The 18684-nt window shown below is 48.0% G+C and overlaps 11 protein-coding genes across 11 annotated transcripts; 6 read left to right on the top strand and 5 right to left on the bottom strand.

Moving 5' to 3' along the window:
• Nucleotides 1-808: 808 nt before the first annotated feature.
• Nucleotides 809-1622, bottom strand: NFIA_110240 (thioredoxin peroxidase DOT5; the record flags this gene model as incomplete). Its single annotated transcript, XM_001267426.1, has 2 exons — nt 809-1146; nt 1319-1622. 2 exons carry the CDS (start codon nt 1620-1622, stop codon nt 809-811), a joined length of 642 nt encoding a protein of 213 aa, XP_001267427.1.
• A 963-nt stretch (nt 1623-2585) lies between these two features.
• Nucleotides 2586-3229, top strand: NFIA_110230 (putative mitochondrial protein sorting (Msf1); the record flags this gene model as incomplete). Its single annotated transcript, XM_001267425.1, has 2 exons — nt 2586-2738; nt 2810-3229. 2 exons carry the CDS (start codon nt 2586-2588, stop codon nt 3227-3229), a joined length of 573 nt encoding a protein of 190 aa, XP_001267426.1.
• Nucleotides 3230-3757: 528 nt separating this feature from the next.
• NFIA_110220 (uncharacterized protein) lies at nt 3758-4782 on the bottom strand (the record flags this gene model as incomplete). The annotated part of the gene is made up of 2 exons (XM_001267424.1): nt 3758-4517; nt 4577-4782. The coding sequence occupies 2 exons, from the start codon at nt 4780-4782 to the stop codon at nt 3758-3760; spliced, it is 966 nt and encodes a 321-aa protein (XP_001267425.1).
• A 792-nt stretch (nt 4783-5574) lies between these two features.
• Nucleotides 5575-7114, top strand: NFIA_110210 (ethanolamine-phosphate cytidylyltransferase; the record flags this gene model as incomplete). The annotated part of the gene is made up of 4 exons (XM_001267423.1): nt 5575-5698; nt 5768-5885; nt 5952-6726; nt 6782-7114. The coding sequence occupies 4 exons, from the start codon at nt 5575-5577 to the stop codon at nt 7112-7114; spliced, it is 1350 nt and encodes a 449-aa protein (XP_001267424.1).
• A 363-nt stretch (nt 7115-7477) lies between these two features.
• Nucleotides 7478-8106, bottom strand: NFIA_110200 (monothiol glutaredoxin GRX5; the record flags this gene model as incomplete). Its single annotated transcript, XM_001267422.1, has 3 exons — nt 7478-7629; nt 7718-7997; nt 8077-8106. 3 exons carry the CDS (start codon nt 8104-8106, stop codon nt 7478-7480), a joined length of 462 nt encoding a protein of 153 aa, XP_001267423.1.
• Nucleotides 8107-8494: 388 nt separating this feature from the next.
• On the top strand, nt 8495-9283 carry NFIA_110190 (putative flavoprotein; the record flags this gene model as incomplete). The annotated part of the gene is made up of 2 exons (XM_001267421.1): nt 8495-8978; nt 9036-9283. The coding sequence occupies 2 exons, from the start codon at nt 8495-8497 to the stop codon at nt 9281-9283; spliced, it is 732 nt and encodes a 243-aa protein (XP_001267422.1).
• A 42-nt stretch (nt 9284-9325) lies between these two features.
• Nucleotides 9326-10588, bottom strand: NFIA_110180 (putative para-hydroxybenzoate-polyprenyltransferase Coq2; the record flags this gene model as incomplete). Its single annotated transcript, XM_001267420.1, has 1 exon — nt 9326-10588. One exon carries the CDS (start codon nt 10586-10588, stop codon nt 9326-9328), a length of 1263 nt encoding a protein of 420 aa, XP_001267421.1.
• A 965-nt stretch (nt 10589-11553) lies between these two features.
• NFIA_110170 (putative JmjC domain protein) lies at nt 11554-13894 on the top strand (the record flags this gene model as incomplete). The annotated part of the gene is made up of 2 exons (XM_001267419.1): nt 11554-11821; nt 11895-13894. The coding sequence occupies 2 exons, from the start codon at nt 11554-11556 to the stop codon at nt 13892-13894; spliced, it is 2268 nt and encodes a 755-aa protein (XP_001267420.1).
• A 1384-nt stretch (nt 13895-15278) lies between these two features.
• On the top strand, nt 15279-15902 carry NFIA_110160 (cytochrome c oxidase assembly factor 1 family protein; the record flags this gene model as incomplete). The annotated part of the gene is made up of 2 exons (XM_001267418.1): nt 15279-15746; nt 15810-15902. 2 exons carry the CDS (start codon nt 15279-15281, stop codon nt 15900-15902), a joined length of 561 nt encoding a protein of 186 aa, XP_001267419.1.
• A 273-nt stretch (nt 15903-16175) lies between these two features.
• On the bottom strand, nt 16176-17134 carry NFIA_110150 (mitochondrial 54S ribosomal protein uL3m; the record flags this gene model as incomplete). The annotated part of the gene is made up of 2 exons (XM_001267417.1): nt 16176-16273; nt 16339-17134. 2 exons carry the CDS (start codon nt 17132-17134, stop codon nt 16176-16178), a joined length of 894 nt encoding a protein of 297 aa, XP_001267418.1.
• A 522-nt stretch (nt 17135-17656) lies between these two features.
• Nucleotides 17657-18498, top strand: NFIA_110140 (FAM210 family protein; the record flags this gene model as incomplete). Its single annotated transcript, XM_001267416.1, has 2 exons — nt 17657-18266; nt 18347-18498. The coding sequence occupies 2 exons, from the start codon at nt 17657-17659 to the stop codon at nt 18496-18498; spliced, it is 762 nt and encodes a 253-aa protein (XP_001267417.1).
• Between the last annotated feature and the right edge of the window lie 186 nt (nt 18499-18684).

The following is an 18684-nucleotide window of genomic DNA, read 5'->3' as shown; positions in this document are numbered from 1 at the left end:
GATCCTATCCAGTTTGCGTGTCAGCCTCACAATGCCTCCATTGTCTCACTGTCCATGATGAAGACCAGTATAATGACCCTTTGGCTTACTTGAGTCCTGACCTCCCGAGGTTCTCGTCTCAACAATATGTGTATTCACTTGCCCTACGAAGGGGCGGAATCAAGATGGCTGTACTCGGATGGACGACCTGTGAACGGACATTTTGTTTTTCCGATACCGTGCCTCCTGATACCCGAACATCCACTGGCGATCGGTAAGAAACGTACCCATACAACGTGTAAGAAGCTTCCCTGGCTGATATCTGAATGCAAGAATGAGCTGTTGACCCCTCGCGCTAAACTGATATGTGGAGTTTCAAGTCAAGTTCGGCGTAACAGAAGGAACTTTGCTGAACCTTGGTCAGATAGGATATCACGACCCCGCAAAGTGACAGCTGGAGAGATCGGATTTTCATCTCAAGCACCTTCCTGGCCACACCTGCAGTTATATTGTGCCAGGAGTAGGACCATTGACCGAAAATAATAAGTTATAGGTTATTCATCCCTTCGTCAAAGATAACACCCATTGGAGATAGTGGCTTTACTGAACTAGAACCACCAGTAGTCATATAACCATAAGCATTCTTCATTTTCGTAGGTGGATTGGATTAAGTTTCTCTTTCATTGCAAAGATTGTCGACGTATGAAGTATGACATGAGGTATGAAAAGCGATGTCAGGATCATTGATATTTACATGGGCCCTCAGAGCTGAAACATGCTCTTAAAAAATGTCTGACACCTAAACCCGACTTCCATCATGAACTTCCCGTCACTCTTTGACTTGTCCATGCGTCTCTTTGTTGCGTGCTGAGATCAATTGCTGTACAGCATCCACCGTTGCATCTGGCCCACCAGGTTGCAAAAGTAGGACCTTCCCTTGCTTATCAACAGCGAAAACCCCCCTTGTCGTACCTCTAGGAGCCTTCTTAAAGCCAAGACCCGAAATGAGAGTAGACGCCGTATCGCATAGTAGAGGATAGGGGAGGCTCTGCTTGGCTTTGAACGAGCTGTTTGCTTTGATGGAGTCCGCCGAAAGCCCATATATCGATAGGCCATTCGATGTTATATAATCATACTTATCGCGAAACAAGCAAGCTTGCTTTGTGCCTAACAAGCGATGAGCGTTCTTTCGACTCGCGGGATTGTCAAATTCGTTGCAGGAGCCAGGAACTATAGCGTAATACCGCTAACGAGAGGAGGGATGCAAGTGCTCCTTGAAAATTCACGGAGTACTACTCTCGGGACGTTCAAGGAAGAGATATGGGGGAGATAAACTCACAGCCAGGCGTGGACGCTCTTGGGTACGTGAACAAAACAATTCCTGATTTGCTTGTGTCGACGAGGTGTTTGAGGGTAGTTTTCGTCCCATCATTGAGTTCTACCTCGCCACCAAAGCTATCCAAGTCGATAGTGTCGCCCACAGTTGGAGGTTTCTTGTATGAGACGTGCGTAGAGCGCTCATCTTCCTTGCATAATTGTACCAAGGTTGGACCGGTCTCCTCACTCGTCTCTTGTATCCTTTTGCTCTTTTTTTCTGTGGCAGGGGTCTGTGAGGGTGCTTTCCGCTTCCTGAGTTCTACCATGATGCAAAACTGATATTCGAACAGCTGAAGGAGCAATTATCCTTAGTGGGTGGTATGTCGTCCGCGTCTTCTGAGATGCTTTCAATACTGAGGGAGCGAGACCGAGAAGGGCCTAGAATACCCTTTTATATGTCTAGGATCCTTCCAGCAATGAACATCGGGATTATGCACAGTTTCACACCGACTTTATTTTCCATGTTGGGAAGCAGCTATGACTGCTGCGAGTTAATGAACCTCTTTCCCCGGTGGCTTAAAATGAGTTGACTACAATAGTAATAGATCATAATAGCAACATTTAGAGATGATTTGGGTTCAGCGAGAAAAATACGGAGACAAAGTATGTGTGACAGGTAGCAGGAGATCCCTCGGGTTACCTGATAAGACATTATCATTAATTCATGATTATAGCATCGTACAGGATCATTCCATATGGCTCTTCGATCAATCGCTTGTTATGATTCGTACAATTTTGAACTACGCTCAGTTCTTATAGAGAGGTAGATAGTAATAGGAACATTAAGGTATGGAGTAGTTTATGATGCTGTCGCATTTTGACAGCCGAGAAATTCCGATCCATGACCGAGCCCGCCTTTTCCCCGGGTTGTTTGCGAGTCGGATATGCTAAAATTTTCTTCTCCCGCGTTCCATTGCACGGAAGCCTGTGATCGCCGTCCAGTTTCATCATTTTTTGAAGGCCTTCTTACTCATCCTGTAGTTGGATATTTGCCTCTTCTTTTATGCCCTTCCTTACTGTTCTAGGCTCTCTTTAATGAACGCAGAGACCTTTGCCCTTTCATACGCCATCTTATCGATATTCTCGAGTGCTCAACTTGTCTGAATCCATTTCGGCTGATTCGATCGACACGACGTTCTGCAGACTACATTTTCGATCGTGCTCTTTAGCAAGCGACTCGGTTGCCTAGCGATCCCTGCTTCTATCACCGTCTCCGAGCTTTCCCCGTCATGAAGGTCTTCTCCTCGACGTGCACCTTCGATTATTCTTGGGAAGAGGTTTCGACCGCGAACTGGCGCAAATATTGCCCTTGGAATGACAAGTCGACCCATGTTGTGGCGGTAGACACCATATCTAGGACGGTAGATCCGAAAACTGGCATTGTGGGTTTTCCTATCATCATTATCATTCTCTACATCTCGGACAAAATGTCTAATCTGAACTCCCCATTCAGTTGCGTACGGAACGCCTCATCACATGTGATCAATCAGTACCGCAATGGGTTCTCTCACTGTTCGGGGGAAGCGCTACTTCTCATGTATACGAAATCTCATATGTTGATCCTGGCGCAAAGAAGGTCACTATGTGCTCAACGAATCTCACGTGGTCTAACGTCTTGAACGTGAGAGAAACTGTCATTTACCAGCCTTCGTCATCAAAACCAGAGTCGGTCACCGATTTCAGTCAAGAGGCCAAAATCACTGCCCTTTGCGGCGGCTGGCAGAAAATCAAGAATAAGGTAGAGGAGGCTAGCGTCGAGAGGTTCAGCCAAAATGCCAAGAGAGGCAGAGAGGGTTTCGAGACTGTTCTTGAAATGAGCCGAAGGGTTTTCGGTGAGCAACGTGAGTTCGAGAACAAGAAATTACAGTCCTGAGCTGCCCATTTCTTGTTGAACTCCTAACCATTATAGTCATTAAGCGGTTGCATTTACTGGCGTTTTCTTCAGTTTTTCTATCTTTGTTTTCGATGCATGCCATTTGAGCCGGCGTTCTCTTCAGTTCCATCTGCTTTTGTGGTCTCACTTTTGGCGCATGCATACTCCTTACACTGGACTTGATCATACTCGACGGCTCTGATGCCCCGATTCCTACGATGTTCATGGCTTTAAAAGTGATACCAACCCATGCTTGTTGATTTATCTCCTCTCGATATTATGCTAGTCTCTTACGTTTACTGGTTCTGCGTGTGCGAAGTGAAATATGTGAAGCAATTTATCGTGTCTCATTAACCTAGAATAGAATAGATCTTGTCCTTCCTTCGAAGGATCAATTCATAAATTCTACGTGGCACCAAATGTATTACCCACCTCAGGAGCATCCGCGCTCCTTGATCGAAAAGCCCATTTACAGCAAATGCCACGCACCAGTTCTGGGACTTCCGCAAGGCGACATTGCGATTTGAATCAGCCTAGAAGACCGCCCAAAACAACACGACTGACACCAGCTATTTCATTCTTTGCGCTGGCTCTACTTGCATCCTCGAACTCTCGAACGACGCCTGTGACCATTATCTTCCGAAGCTTTGCGTCTGCCTTTGAGAACATCTCTCCCAAAGCAACTGTGCAAACAGACGGAGTGGAGACCAAAGCGGTGAGCCTGGTATAGCAGTCAATCAATACGTCACAAAGAGTGGCGAAGGTTTCGAAATAATCAGGCTCAAATGGTAAAGACGGCGTCAATAGATAAGAATATTCCTCGCCGGGGAGAAGTTCGGAGGCTTCACTGGTGGGGAACGAAACAACAGCGGCAGCTGCTGTCGTAGACGAGGTGATGTTCCCCGTCATGGACTTCAAGTCAGATGGGTCGCTAGATTGCATGGGAAGACCAATCTCCGTCGCAGAGCTAGCCCTCCTGCCCTTGGTTCCAGCGTGTGCCGCTCTTTTGAACATTTGCGGAATGCGTGCTCTTGCCAGAGTTGATGATGAACTTCCATCCGGTGGGTGGACTTGCTGAAATGCCTCAAACTCAATCAAAAGCGCGTTTAAGGCGCGTAAGTACTCCGACGGTGATGAATTGACGTCCAAAATCGGCGGAAGTGATAATCCGAGAAGAAGATAATTAATGGCCCGACGGGATAGTTTGCGAGGATCAAAATAGGGGATTCGGCTGATGTCAGCTCGAGAGAAGTGTACTGTGTTGAACCAATAGATACGACCTTCATGGCTGTAGCTTTATCAGTGCTTGGATTAATGAAGAAGGACTGCTTTTTGCTTTGAACTCACGCTTTCCTAAGGTAATCCAGAGTGGATATCCTTTTGGTAGCCATGTCGTGAATATGTTGATAGATAGCTCCAGCGCTCTGAGGACCGAATGATCCTCCCCCGCCTGTCAAAGGAGGGGGCCCACCCCCTCCTACACCTTCATGTCCAACACTTGATTTGTTTGTGTCTCTGCGAGAAAGGCTGGGGGTAAATGTTGATGATATCATGCTTGAACTGGGCGCTGGACAAAGAGCAGCTCCAACAGTAAGTGAAGCAGGCTTCTGCCTGCTCTCATAGAGAGATAGCTGGTGAGGTCTCGTTTGTGCACAGCAGTCCAAAAAAAAGGTTGGTTTACGAGTCCCGGATATGCCTCGACCGATGTTGCTCGATAATTTGGAGATCTATGTACGGAGTACAGAGTGATTGAGTCCCCCTGCACGAACAATAATGCATGGGGCCGGCCCTTAGTTGATCCTGGGGGGTTCCGAGCCAGGAACGGGTTAGTTCGACCCACGGACCCCGGAGGGCGCGTCCACAATAACATTGATGGTATCCTTACCTAGGATAACCAATCTTCCTACCAAACGTGCATTCCAAGTCAAACTACTCTTGAACGTCCCAACGAACTGGACGTCATGGCGGGACACTGGCATGTTCATCAAGGTGCCAGGAGAACCATAGTTTATAGTTAGCCTTGACCAGGCAACTGTTTATCCGTCACTGGTTCCCAGTCTCCTTCTGCCTACCTAATAACAGTGCCGTCAATCTCTTAGCTCATGCATAGGTATAGTTGATATGCTCTGTAACAGCTACGACTACCGTACAATAGATAACACCCCACCCTACCCCACCTCCTTTTTGCTTCCGTAATTTCTGGCTTGATCAACCCGCCTTGTCGCATCAACCTTCGAGTTTCGCCGATTCTTGGTACCAGACCATTTCCGCACCAAAATCGACACACTCGTCTACATTACAACAAGGATCTAGTTGCTAATTGCCGAAAAGCGCCTCTCCAAACAATGAGTGTGTTGCCTGGAGAATTGGTCCCTGCGCCAGGACACTGGCCTGTGGATCCTCAGGATGATGTACCTATACGGGAAGATCGTATCTGGGTAGATGGGTGTTTTGACTTTAGCCATCATGGTGAGAACGCATTCTCCGCTGCTCTCAAGTCATAGGATTCCCTAATCAAAAGTGACTGGATTGATGTAGGACACGCCGGTGCTATGCTTCAAGCCCGTAGACTGGGTAATGAACTTTATGTTGGGGTACACTCGGACGAAGCAATTCTTGAGAACAAGGGCCCGACAGTAATGACGTTAGAGGAACGGTTAGTCTTTTTCTACAAAACTCGGCAGGTCAACTTAGATTGCTGATAACGGGTACCATGCTTTAGGGTAGCTGCCGTGGAAGCATGCCGCTGGGCCACTCGTTGTATTCCACGAGCACCTTACGTGACTTCCCTCTCATGGGTGTCACACTATGGGTGCAAGTATGTCGTTCATGGAGATGATATCACATCTGACAGCAACGGAGAAGATTGCTATCGATTTGTCAAGGCAGCTGGGCGCTTTCGGGTCGTGAAGAGAACCCCTGGCATTTCCACCACAGATCTTGTCGGCCGTATGCTCCTATGCACCAAAGGGCACTTTATAAAGAGCGTCAAAGACACCCTTGCGGGAGTAGAGGGATCCGACAATCAGGAAGAAAGGAAACAATTCGGTGTGGAGCTAATGCAAAGGATTCGGGACTATGCAACAGATGAGAGTGGTTTGCGCCCTGGTCCTCAGGTTTGGACTTGGACCGGTTCGAAGCCGGCGAAGGTTAGCGACACAGTTGAGGAAGCTGGTACATTCGAAACTCTGGTGAATGGCAAAGCAATCAAGCCAGGGCAGCGGGTAGTCTACGTGGATGGCGGCTTCGATTTGTTCTCCTCGGGCCACATCGAGTTTCTTCGACAGGTTCTAGAGCTTGAGGAGTTGGAAGGCCGCCAACGAGGATGGTATGACTCGGAACAAGTCGAGAAGAGACTTCACGACTTCGGTGAAGACTATCCCCCGGCTTATGTGGTTGCCGGCATTCATGATGATGATGTGATTAATCACTGGAAGGGATTCAACTACCCTATCATGAACATTTTTGAGCGGGGACTTTGTGTCCTTCAATGCCGAGTATGTCCCTTTCCCTCAATCGAAGGTTCGTACAACCTCTAATGATTTCTCCCAGTATATTCATGCTGTTATTTTCTCCGCGCCCTTCTCTCCTAGCCAGCCGTATTTGGAAGCCATGCCATTTGGTGTCCCGGATGTTGTTTATCATGGGCCAACAACCTTCATTCCGCTGACATACGATCCTTACACTGCTCCCAAAAGAATGGGCATATTTAGCCAGATAAGCGATCATGCTTTTCAGCACGTGAATGCTGGTGAGATTGTTGATAGGATACTCAGAAGCCGTGAGGCTTATGAAGAGCGACAACGCGCCAAGCTACAGAAGGGCATTATTGAAGAACTGGTCAGATCAGAAGAAAAGAGTCTGGCTGGGGAACGCGGTGCATAGTGACTTGATGATCTCATTGTAAAGTATCATGGACTAGTCCTTAAGGCTGTCGTCAATCAGACTCTAGTAGTAGGCTAATCATCTTGCAGGTGAAGTCCTGACTCTGTATTTGACTTTAATACCAGCTCAAACTAGAGATTACTATAGTACAGTAAATTTGACAGTGCCAATATAATGCCAACTAAGAGGTAGATGAGCACAATTTGTAGCCTTCGAGTTATTGAGTAGAACAAAGGTAAAAACCACGTCCTTGCCTTTTGAGAATATAGTACAGCACACCATGAAAATCATGAATAATTCTACAATGAAGATGAAATAGCAAATGAGTAAACAATCTGCTCTTTATTGAACCTCACGCATAAGTCAATCAGCTGCCACTAGGACCCCTTTCTCCTCAAGCAGCTTTGCGAGCTCTCCGTTCTGATGCATAGACATCAGAATATCGCAACCTCCAATAAACTCCTTGTCAAGGTATAATTGGGGTATTGTTGGCCAATCGGAGTATTCCTTTATACCTATGGAAGGCCGAGAGATTTAGCCAGACTGAGACTCACACGCAAATACAAACAACCTGCTGTTCCCGAAAAGGGCCACTATACGTACCCTGACGCAGCTCGGGATCCTCCAACACGTTGAACGCGACAAATTTCTTCGGGTCAACCCCCTGCAACCCCAGAATCTGTATGCTGGCTCGAGAAAATCCACATTGTGGTGTCTCCGGAGTACCCTTCATGAAGAGAACGACAGGTGCAGACGCAATGGCTTTGTCAATTGCCGACCTTGTTTGTTCCGAGAGAAACCGGGCATGGAGGGCATGCGGCAGTTGGAAAGCCGTGAATCGTGGAGTCAAGACAAGTGGCGACCGGGAAAAAGGTCGGAATGCCTGGATGGACACAAGTTGAGCTCATAATTGGCGAACAGATTGCGAGGGCAGGTAAAGTAGAGAGGTATGCTTGACTTACTGACGCGAAAGCTTGCCTTTGAAACATCATATCTTTGTCAAGACTGACCGGCTGAGCTCTGGAGAGTTTCTGATACAGATAAAATGCTTGTAATATTCTATAGATGTACATGTAAATGGCGAACCTTATCATGTGACGTTAGTCACCGTGGCTCCCGGTCCCACCATGAAAAACAGGTACCCCACAGGATCGATACGTGGGATTGCGGATGAAAAAGCATTGTCCGAATCGCATCGCCGTCAGCCTTGAATCGTCACCGATCTATCTAAATAAAGGGCGGTGCGTGAGTCTATCAGTTAGATGCTTGGATGGCCCTTGGCAGTCCTGCTCGATCACTCGTATCGACGACAGCTGACATCATCGCATATGATAACGGTTCCTGTCCGAGTGTAGTCATTTTGTGAAACGTCGAAGTTCGATGGAAGGCACTGGGACTTTCTCAGCTGAAGAGCAATCCAAAGATAAGAAAATACACATTCTTTTAGCAGCAAGCGGGAGCGTGGCAGCGATAAAATTGCCAAATATCGCGGAAGCTCTTGGCCGGCACAAAAGTGTCTGTATTCGCATTATTGTGACCAAGTCTGCGGAGAAATTTCTTGCGGGTCAAAGCTCAGAGCAACCTCTACTCGATGCGCTAAAGCAGATACCTGGGGTTGATGCTATTTACCGAGACGAAGACGAGTGGAAAGACCCCTGGATTCGTGGCGAGCCCATTTTGCATATTGAGCTTCGAAAATGGGCCCATGTCCTGCTTGTCGCCCCTTTATCGGCGAACACGCTGGCGAAGATGACAATGGGGATTGCGGATAATCTGCTTCTCTCCGTCATTAGAGCATGGGATACCACTGGGAAAGTAGACTTTGGTCCCAAAGACAAAAAGCCTGTGGTGTTCGTTGCTCCAGGTGAGATGCGCTAATATGTACTTGTTCACTGTCAAATTTTGTTCTAACTATCAATAGCTATGAACACCGCGATGTGGAATCACCCAGTCACTAAAAGGCAACTCAAGATCTTAACAGACGAGTGGGGGGTGAGTGGGACAAATGAAGAAGGTTGGGTCACTGTACTTCACCCAATCGAAAAATCTCTTGCTTGTGGTGATACTGGTAATGGTGCCATGATGGATTGGAAAGATATAGTCAACGTAGTAGAGCATCATCTTGGTATCAGTAGTGTTAAGATAAAAGATATTCGCTGCGGAAGTTGAAAGTAACCTTTATCCTGTCCTATGTTCGTGAGTGCTATCCTCTTAATGTAAGTTATTATCGCTTTTATACAGGCCAGTGGTTTGAGCTATATACTCAAAGAACATCCCCAAAGTGATGCCGCCCCCAGTCAGCAAACATCCGTTCTTGAACCACCACCAGCAGTTCTTGACATTCTTCAGTTGGACCTTCCAAATCATGATACCGAGGGAAACGGCTGCGCTGCCGCAGGTGCCGACGAAAAAGATGGGTCCAGCACCTGCTGCTACTCCTGCAGTAGCGAGCAGCGCTACTTGAACTGCTGCCAGACCAGAAAGAACTGTCTTAGTGTTATGCTCATGCCGAAGGGCAATTGACTTGATCCCCGCCGCGACATCGTCTTCGATGTCCATATGTGCGTAGATCATATCGTACAGCACTGTCCAAGCAACACAGCTAGAATACAAGGCTGCTGCGGCTTCCAAAGCAGCATGGTTGCTAAGAAGATCGACGCCCAGCGCTGGAAATCCCATGATAGCACCCCATGAAAATGTGAGACCCAGAACAGCCTGGGGGTAGTAAGTGACGCGCTTGGCGAGAGGATACGTCGTCACCAACAGGAGGCTGGGAATACCATACCAGAGACACTGGGAGGGAAATTGTAGCAGGACAGCCAATCCGGCTAGAAGTTGGGAACAGGTGAAAATCAATGCCTTCTTAGGAGATAGGGCACCTCGCGCAATCGGCCGGAATTTTGTGCGTTCGACATACGGGTCCAGATTCCTGTCCCATAAATCATTGATCGCACAGCCGGCGCCTCTCATGATTAATGCACCCGTGAAAAAAAGACCAGTAGTGCCAAGGATCTGCATAGGTGTGGCAGATGCCATAGGTGCCGCGACTAGTGTCGAGAAAACACATGGGAAGAAGAGGTAGTATGTGCCAGTAGGTTTATCGAGGCGTATCAACTCAGCGTACGGGATCCATGATTCGGGAAGAGAAGCAACAAAGCCTTTTTGGGGAGGTATATAGTGTGTTGCGGGGTTATTGTCCGTTGTGGCTGCTGGGCGATCTGCAGAGGATGGGGACTGGGAAGAATGATGCTGATATCTTATGAGAGATGTTGTCCCCTTCGTGATCGCTGACCTGGGTTCGGCAGTATACGCTGAATGGCGTCCTGTTGAAATGACCCTCGACGAGGTAGTCAAGGAATTGCGATTGCAAAGTAAGCGGTAGCGCTTGTCGTTCAAGAGACTACTCCCTGTTCCATAACGTCTGCAAAACTGATCAAGACGAACAGGAGGGAAGTAAGAGAATTGCAATCTCATTTTATAATGAGCTGTGATCGGAGAAAGCCTCCACAGATTCTTCCTCAACGAGATTCAGTCCGGATAGAGCTGGTCGACTGATTCCTACTGCATGAAACAAGAGTTAGTCATGGATAACCAAGAAAACAGCTAGAGCTGAGCAAAGCTGATTTATCACCGGTCAGATTACTCTGTACCGCGATTGAAATAGCACCAGATGCACTACCATGTGTCTCACCACAATTAGTGTACTCCTAATTAATAGCAATATGACATCGGGAAGGGCCGTTTGGGCTTCCTTCTCAGTCTTCCCAAGTTCAGACCGTCGTAGCAGTAACTAGTAAGATGCATGGAAATCAAATGTTTCACATGTCCGCCAGATTTCACACCTGTAGTTGATCCACCTGCCCTAGAAGGAATAGCGCATGCAGGTAGTAGGTCAACATACCTAAGTCCTGTACGGAGTACTAATTAACACAACGCGGGTTGACCTTCAAGGAGGACGCGAAGTATCGACTGTTCCGAAGTCGAGGATGTTGGAACATCCATAAACAACCTGGGACTGGGACACTACCCTACTATGACTAGCGAAGCAAGCTTCAAAAGTCATCGTAGACCGCTACCAAAGGAACAACAACAATTCGAATTGTTTCCTAAAAAGCTGGCCACGTTCGATCATTACCTCCATGCCAGCGCGACTACAACCCGCTCTTTTACAGTTATACCATACTCAAGCGAATATCGAACGACTGCTTGGACACTGAACACGGCTGCACACATACATCTATTTGGTTTACGAACAGACCGGCGGCTCTGCCTTATTGATTGATTGTGAAGCATTGAAATTCTTCCTGGCTGAGACAATGCGCGACTGCCGGCTTTCTCAGTAACACATCGCTTTTAGGGACAACGCAGATCGGGCAATTCTAGACCTTGACGAGCTTTTCTTTCATAACTATCATTCGATATACGGCCTTCGAAGCAAAATGCCCGCCCAGCGTCCCCGTGCGGCCTTTGAACCAATTCCACCTGATCTGGACGTCGCTGCACTCGTGGAATCTACACCAAATTTTGAGTACGTGGTTAGAATTCATTGCAACTCCATTGATGAACACGGTCTGGACAATTTCGACAAACTCGTTCGCTTGCACGTCATTCTAGGCGGAAAGCCGTTAGTGATTGAAGGTTTTCATGAGAGGCTGGACCGCTCTGTGTTCTCTGAGAGATGGCTAAGGAGCCATCATTCAACGAAGAGTAAGTCTACAAGCTTAGTGATTCTGTCTCGCACCTATGAGTTCCCGTCTAATCTCAAACTCGCATTTCGAAGAGGAGATTGCTCGAAATTTGACCACGAAGAGTAATCTTCCCCTCTCGATTGGCCACTATTTGGAGAACATGCCACTGTTAACTAATCAATGGAATTCATTCAACTACAAGAACTCTGATCGACAGCGGATCTATCTAAAAGATATTGATTGTCCGCAGACATGGCATGATCACTTGAAGAATCTCATACCGCCACCGCTTTTTTACCTAAATAAACACCCAGAAGCATTCCATGGCCCAGGTGGCGAATCAGTCACAGCTACTGAAGGGCATCAGGCTCACGCGGAACCCGGAAACAAGGTTGGAAAACCTGGTGACCTCATGAGCTGCCTTCCGGCGAGCATGCGCGCCGAAAATCTCATGTGTTACATCGGTCATGAAGGCACCTATACACCGGCACATTATGAAATGTGCGCAAGTCTCGGTCAGAATATAATGGTTGAGGCATCGGATGGCTCAGTGGAGTATGGTATGAAGACTATACCGGGGTCATCCATCTGGTTCATGACGGAGAGCAAAGATCGGCGAGTCGTTTCCGAATACTGGCAGTCGACACTGGGCCATGACATTGATATCGAGGATCATTTCGCCCAGATCAATGCCTGGAAGGCCGCTCCATTCAGAACGTATATCGTTGAACAAAGACCAGGTGATTTTATTCTGATCCCCCCGCTCGCAGCGCACCAGGTCTGGAACCGCGGAACAAGGACGATGAAAGTAGCTTGGAATCGAACTACTGTGGAAACTCTGAGCCTAGCCTTGAGTGAAGCCCTTCCGCATGCTAGGATGGTCTGCCGGGATGAGCAGTACAAGAACAAGGCAATTGTGTTCTATTCGCTTGAGCATTACTCAAAGCTCCTTGAGAACGTCGATGGGAAAAGTATGGATGGCAAGCAGCAACTGTTGCTCAAAGACTTTGAGCATCTTTTCGCACTGTATACCCAGATATTGCTATCTGAGAGCTTTTCACAGGATAAAGCGGAAAAGAACGACGTCGAATACATTCCCTTTGACAGTAACATCACCTGTTCATACTGCAGGTGCAATATTTTTAATCGGTTCTTGACTTGCCCGTGGTGCGCGGGCGGACAGACTGCCGATGGCGAGGACCCCTACGATATCTGCATGGAATGTTATGTCATGGGCAGAAGCTGCGCTTGCCTCTCGAGATTAAAGTGGGCTGAACAGTTTCCTTGGAGTGAGCTGACCGGGAATTATGAAAATTGGCGAGACCAAATATGTCGGCTCAACCAGAGCAACCCGAGCGGTCAGATCTTCTGGCCCCTCGCCGAGGAGCGAGCTCGCTACGGCAAGAAAACGCTAGCTGAGATGTGCCAGGAGGAATTGAAAAGACGACCGTGGGTTGATATCACCAAACCAGTGACGCGCAAGATCGAGGATCATTTGAGCGATTCAGAAAGCCCCGCTCGAAAACGGAGGAAGACTCGCCTCAGCCACGAATCTGAAGAGGGTGGTCGCTGCCACATCTGCAAGTATATTGAGCCGATATGGAAGCTCGCTTCTTGCGACTATTGCAACCAAAACTACTGTTACGGTAGTCTGTTTAGAGCCTTCAATATCCAACCACATGAAACCATGGAAGTGTATCGTTGGATGTGCCCTAAATGCCAAAAGGTTTGCAGTTGCGCAGCGTGCCGTCGAGATCCCTCGATGAAACCATTCGAACCAACCTGTACACTACTCGGCCATGATACAAGGAAAATAGCGGATCCTCGCAGTGTGGAAAGCTTGGTCGACTTCCGGCAGTCGAATCTCAGGTGGTTAAAAAAGGCAGGCGACGATGAGATAGAAAGACTGAAGAAGCATCAAAAAGAGGCAGACGAAAAGCGTCAACAGGCTATGATTGAATATCGTATCCAGTTGGAGGATTCTCCTCGAGTATCCGCCCAGGCGACGGAATATGGCGACATACCAGTCGATCCCGTATTGGAGAAATTAAGTGGCTCAATTCTTACCCCGCCAGATTCCATCACTCCGTGAGACAGAAAGAAAGTTCTTAAAATGGAAGAGAACCATAACGTGTCCGGTTCGGCTTCATCTCAATTAGGCGGTTTAGGACAGATCAGACGCAAGTATGACAAGCCAGTCGTGGTACTATTCAACGATTCAATGAGAGAGGATTAATCTACTCAGCGTCTGGAAATCAGTATGCGGTGATATGCAAGGATTTTGTTCTTTTCAGGCCCAGCTCTATCGTTGAGATTTGAGCGCATTTTTGACCCCCAGCCATGCTGCCATTCGTCGCTGATTACATATAGAATATGTTAGTGACAGAATAAGACATCCCAGAGAGGAACAAGTGAACCTAAGGTCGTTCGACATGCACAAGATTCGCCTAGGCGCCCTTGTAATCATAGCGGAGGTTCTCAAGATGCCTGATGTCGACGGACGCCATTACTTTCCGCGCTATCAAAATGGTCGCGAGTATTGCTGTGGTGCATAAGCTCTCGCACTTGAGGCCAGAACATGTCGGTCAGAAGGTAGTGGCGGGCCCGAGACTCACCTGCCGGAATGAAGTATGTAACGACCGCAGTCGGCGAGGCCATGATAGATGCAAGCGCCAATAATGCACACGATGCAGCGTTAGTAGGGATGGCATATTTTTGGACAGACGTGATGAGGTCTGTCTTTGTGATTGGCCTTTTCCCTTTCGGGTCTGGATGCTCGATTGCATGATACTTCATAGTATAGGCCGTCAACAACAGGGAAATGACACTTAGCATGGAGAGAAGCCGTTCAGATAAAGTCGATGAGCTTGAGATAATCGGTGGGACGTATATCGTTGCTGACAAGAGGGGAATGACCGAGAAGATGATCTATATGCATCATCATATTTAGCTCTGGTTTCTGTGCTGATAATGTCAACGAGGATAGAGGAGTGTTCACAGTATACTCAGAATTCCGCTTGTCATTCTGTGTCTGTAATTGTCTAATTACGACTTCTTGTTCTACAAATCTCTATCAGTATATAGTATATACGATGAAAGACACATAACAGACCCTCTTCGTCTAGCTCTTCTCGGCCCTGTTCATCTTCACCTGAATCATCAGGGTATCGAAACGCTTTGCGAAGTCTTGTAGTAGCCATAAATCATATGTCTAGCTATATTGACCGAAACCGTAGCATGAAAGTTGAGGCAACTCTTTGGCATCAGAGGAAAAGGAGCTCCTAGAACAATCCCGCGTGACGTACAACGGCGCTGGCTCAGAGGGTTGGTTTGTCTTGTTTGGCAACTTTGTTCTTTTAGGTAGTCGCTGGTGCAAAACATTCCACCATCTGGGCTACCACTCACTGCATGACGGTTGCCTACTTGTTACTCGTCTTTTCTCGGCTCTTGTTAGTCCTTTCGCAACTGATCTGACAATGGCACTTCATACTGCGCAAAGGCGCATTGGCGTCCCACGAGCCTTCCTGTTTCGTCGCCGCAATATGCCTCCTCACCGCAGTCTTATTCCCGCCCCCAAGGCCAACTCGGGCCCTTTGATGGAGCGACGGGCGGATCGAGAGCTTCCTTCTATCAATTCTGAGAAGCGCCGATGGATCAAGACGCTGCCGATATTCGTGGTAGTTGTGGGAGCTGCCATGCTTGGCATATTCAATTACCAGAAGTCGTCGTCGAGCGTTGTGAGCAGCACGCTATATGCCCTTCGAACGTCACCTCGTGCACGAGAAATCCTGGGAGACGAAATCTACTTTGCTCAAAAGATACCGTGGATTAGCGGGGAAATGAATCAGCTTCATGGTCGTATTGATATCTCCTTTTGGGTGAAGGGGACAAAGGGTCAGGGTAAAATGCGGTTCCGAAGCATTAGGCCGGACCGCATGAGCTTTGTGCGTGACTTTGCCTGATACACCACTTTCAAGACCCAGCTAACAGTTCTCGCTTCCGAACAGTTTCGCACTGAAGAATGGAGCCTAGAGACGGAGGACGGCCAAGTCGTGCAGCTACTTGACCATGACAGTGACCCTTTTTCCCAAAGCAATTGAACCATCATTCGGACATGAAACCCCACCAAGGATCATTGGCACACATGATTTTTATAGGTTTGTACATCGGAGTAATCTTCATGCATATGATTAGGCGTTTTTTCGGCTTCGGACTGTCAGCTCACCAGCTATAGCGTGTGGAGAAAACTGTTCCGAGTGATTCGGAGGAAATGCCAAACAGGATATCATTTATGTATCATATACGGACGCCGCTCTAGAAACAGGATAGTGTAATAGTACATTGAAGGGATCAAGACTCCAGTATCTCGTGGGCTATGCAGCCGATTCGGATACATGTGCAACCTCTGGCCAGGGCTTTTTGATAGCGTCCTGAATCCTGACTACGCATCCTTTAGGCCCGCTGACGGAACCTGCAACAAGATCAATATCGACCATTAACAATGCTGTATTGAACGTTGGGTAGCGGAAAACATACCGTTGACAACGACAATACCGTTCTCTGCGTCAACCTTAAGAACTTTCAAGTTCTGCACGGTATTTTGCTCATTACCCATGTTTCCCGCCATTTTCTTTCCGGGATACACTCTGGAACCACCACCTTGACTAGGCCCGGCTGAACCAAGCGACCGATGGGTTAAACTGACACCGTGACTGCGGTCCTGTCCGTGAAAGCCGTGTCGCTTCATCACACCGGCGAACCCTTTACCCTTAGAGTTGGACCTGGCATCGACATACTGACCTTCCTGAAACCAGTCTGCATTGATTGTTTGGCCGACAGGTAAGAGGCCACTCTCATCTTTGACACGGAACTCGTAAATGTGTCTCTTTGGCGAGACACCGTTGGTCGAAAAATGGCCTAAGAGTGACTTCGTCACATTGCTGGGATGCTTCCAACCGGCACCGACTTGAACGGCATTATAGCCATGCGTCTGTCTTGTCTTGTGTGAGACGACTTGTACTCGATCGAGCTGCAGAACAGTGCAAGCGATGCGTTTCCCAGTTTCGGCATCGTATACAGCGGTCATTCCTTTCTTGATAGCGATGGCACCGGTCCGAAGAGGTAGAGTATTCGCCTTGCGTTCCAAAGCAGCCGTGGTCGTCGACTTAAGCACAGGTAATTCAGGACCGATATTGAACCGAGAGGGTTTAGGTGGATTTAGTGATTTTATGCCGAAAGATCGTACAGGCACATTGCCAGTGATAGTGAGCGATTGAGGACCCAGGAAGAGAATAGGAAGCTGCGGCAGCTTCCTTGACAGTCGAGGCGACATAATGACTATCGTTTGACCGGTGATTGAATGCTACTCGAAACAGTCTCGTCCCTTCGGCATTCTTTTGAGATTTTCCCAACTGCGGAGAGCGAACGGAGAAGGGCTAAGGCGGTCAATAGCGTTTTGCCTGAGGTGTCAATATCGGGTAAATATACAACGGCCGATTGAAAGTCCTTACTTGGGGGTATCTCGCACCAAGCACTAGTACAGATGATAAGAGGAACGGTCCTGATGGAAGCAAGTTATTGAAACGGAATTTCATTATGCTAAGTCCGGGCGAAAGTCGTTATCCAGGTGTATCCGGCGCCTGCACAATAGAGTCATGCAGAGTATGTCATCCTGGCGCCCGGACGTATCGGCACGCCGAGCACCGGAGACTGTATCGAATCCTCAATTGGTAACTTATTATTTTCTTCCCTTGGTGCACGTCATTAAGAGTGAAGGCATCAACTCCTCACAGGCGCACTTCAGCTTGTCTTTTCAATCTTCTAACAGCTTGGGTCCTGCAATACCCTCTTAATCATGTCTTTGAAATTCATATCCACACCGCGGTGGTTTTCGCACTTCATCGGTCAAGCCGGCCATGCGCCCTCATCGTCTTTTGTCAGAAAGAATGCCACATTTTCACAGACACTGTTTACGCCCAATGTAGTTGCTTCATTCCCGTCTTGTCGAGCATTTGCTTCCTCCCCCACTTGGAAGTCCAATCCACAATATCGGATATTCTTCCCCCGCCGATCGGGGTCAACTACTACTTTTACATACAGCCCCCCCAGCACTCTGCAACGGTCAATCTTCCGGCGATTCAACTCATCGAGGGCAAATCAATCGGCACGGCCGGCTGAGTCAGGCTCGCTGTCTCAGCGGCTGAAGAAGCTGTCCAGGGAGTATGGCTGGGCTGCGCTGGGTGTTTACCTGCTGTTATCAGCCATGGATTTTCCCTTCTGTTTCATTGCGGTCCGCCATTTGGGCGCAGAACGAATAGGCCACTATGAACATGTTGTCGTCGAAACAGTCAAAGGCTTATTCGGAGCAAAGTCTGCACCGGAGGAACAGAGCCAGGAGGTCTCAGCCACCCAGCCTGACCAGCAAACCACAGAAGCTCAGAAGAAGAATAATGGCGATGGACCCAGTATGATGTCCACTGACTTGTCTTAATCCCTGTCTCTTCTCTGAATTTTTGCTGATCTGTACGTTCTGTTCTTTGCGCAGGTTTGTGGACTCAGCTCGCCCTGGCGTATGCAGTTCACAAGAGTCTCATCTTCATTCGCGTACCCCTCACCGCTGCCATCACCCCCAAAGTCGTCAAGGTCCTAAGAGTATGGGGGTGGGATCTCGCGAAGCGGAGGCCAAGGGGCATGTAAACCCCGGAATCGCTCCCTGCGAAGTGCACTTCGAACACCTCGTTGAGCCCTAGGTCACTTCCTACTGTGGAAAATGATCATGTCTTTGCAAATATTGTCTTCTCTACTCTTTTCTATTCTTATTGGCATAGCGAATTGTAAGACTAGAAGGTGTATTATAAATGGTTGTAGCTGCAAAATATAATA

The sequence above is a fragment of the Aspergillus fischeri genome, genomic scaffold (genome assembly GCF_000149645.3).
Source record: "Aspergillus fischeri NRRL 181 1099437636245 genomic scaffold, whole genome shotgun sequence".
In the NCBI taxonomy this organism is placed as follows: Eukaryota; Fungi; Ascomycota; class Eurotiomycetes; order Eurotiales; family Aspergillaceae; genus Aspergillus; species Aspergillus fischeri.
The sequence above is the reverse complement of the archived record's forward strand: the minus strand, read 5'-3'. Positions and strand labels throughout refer to the sequence as shown.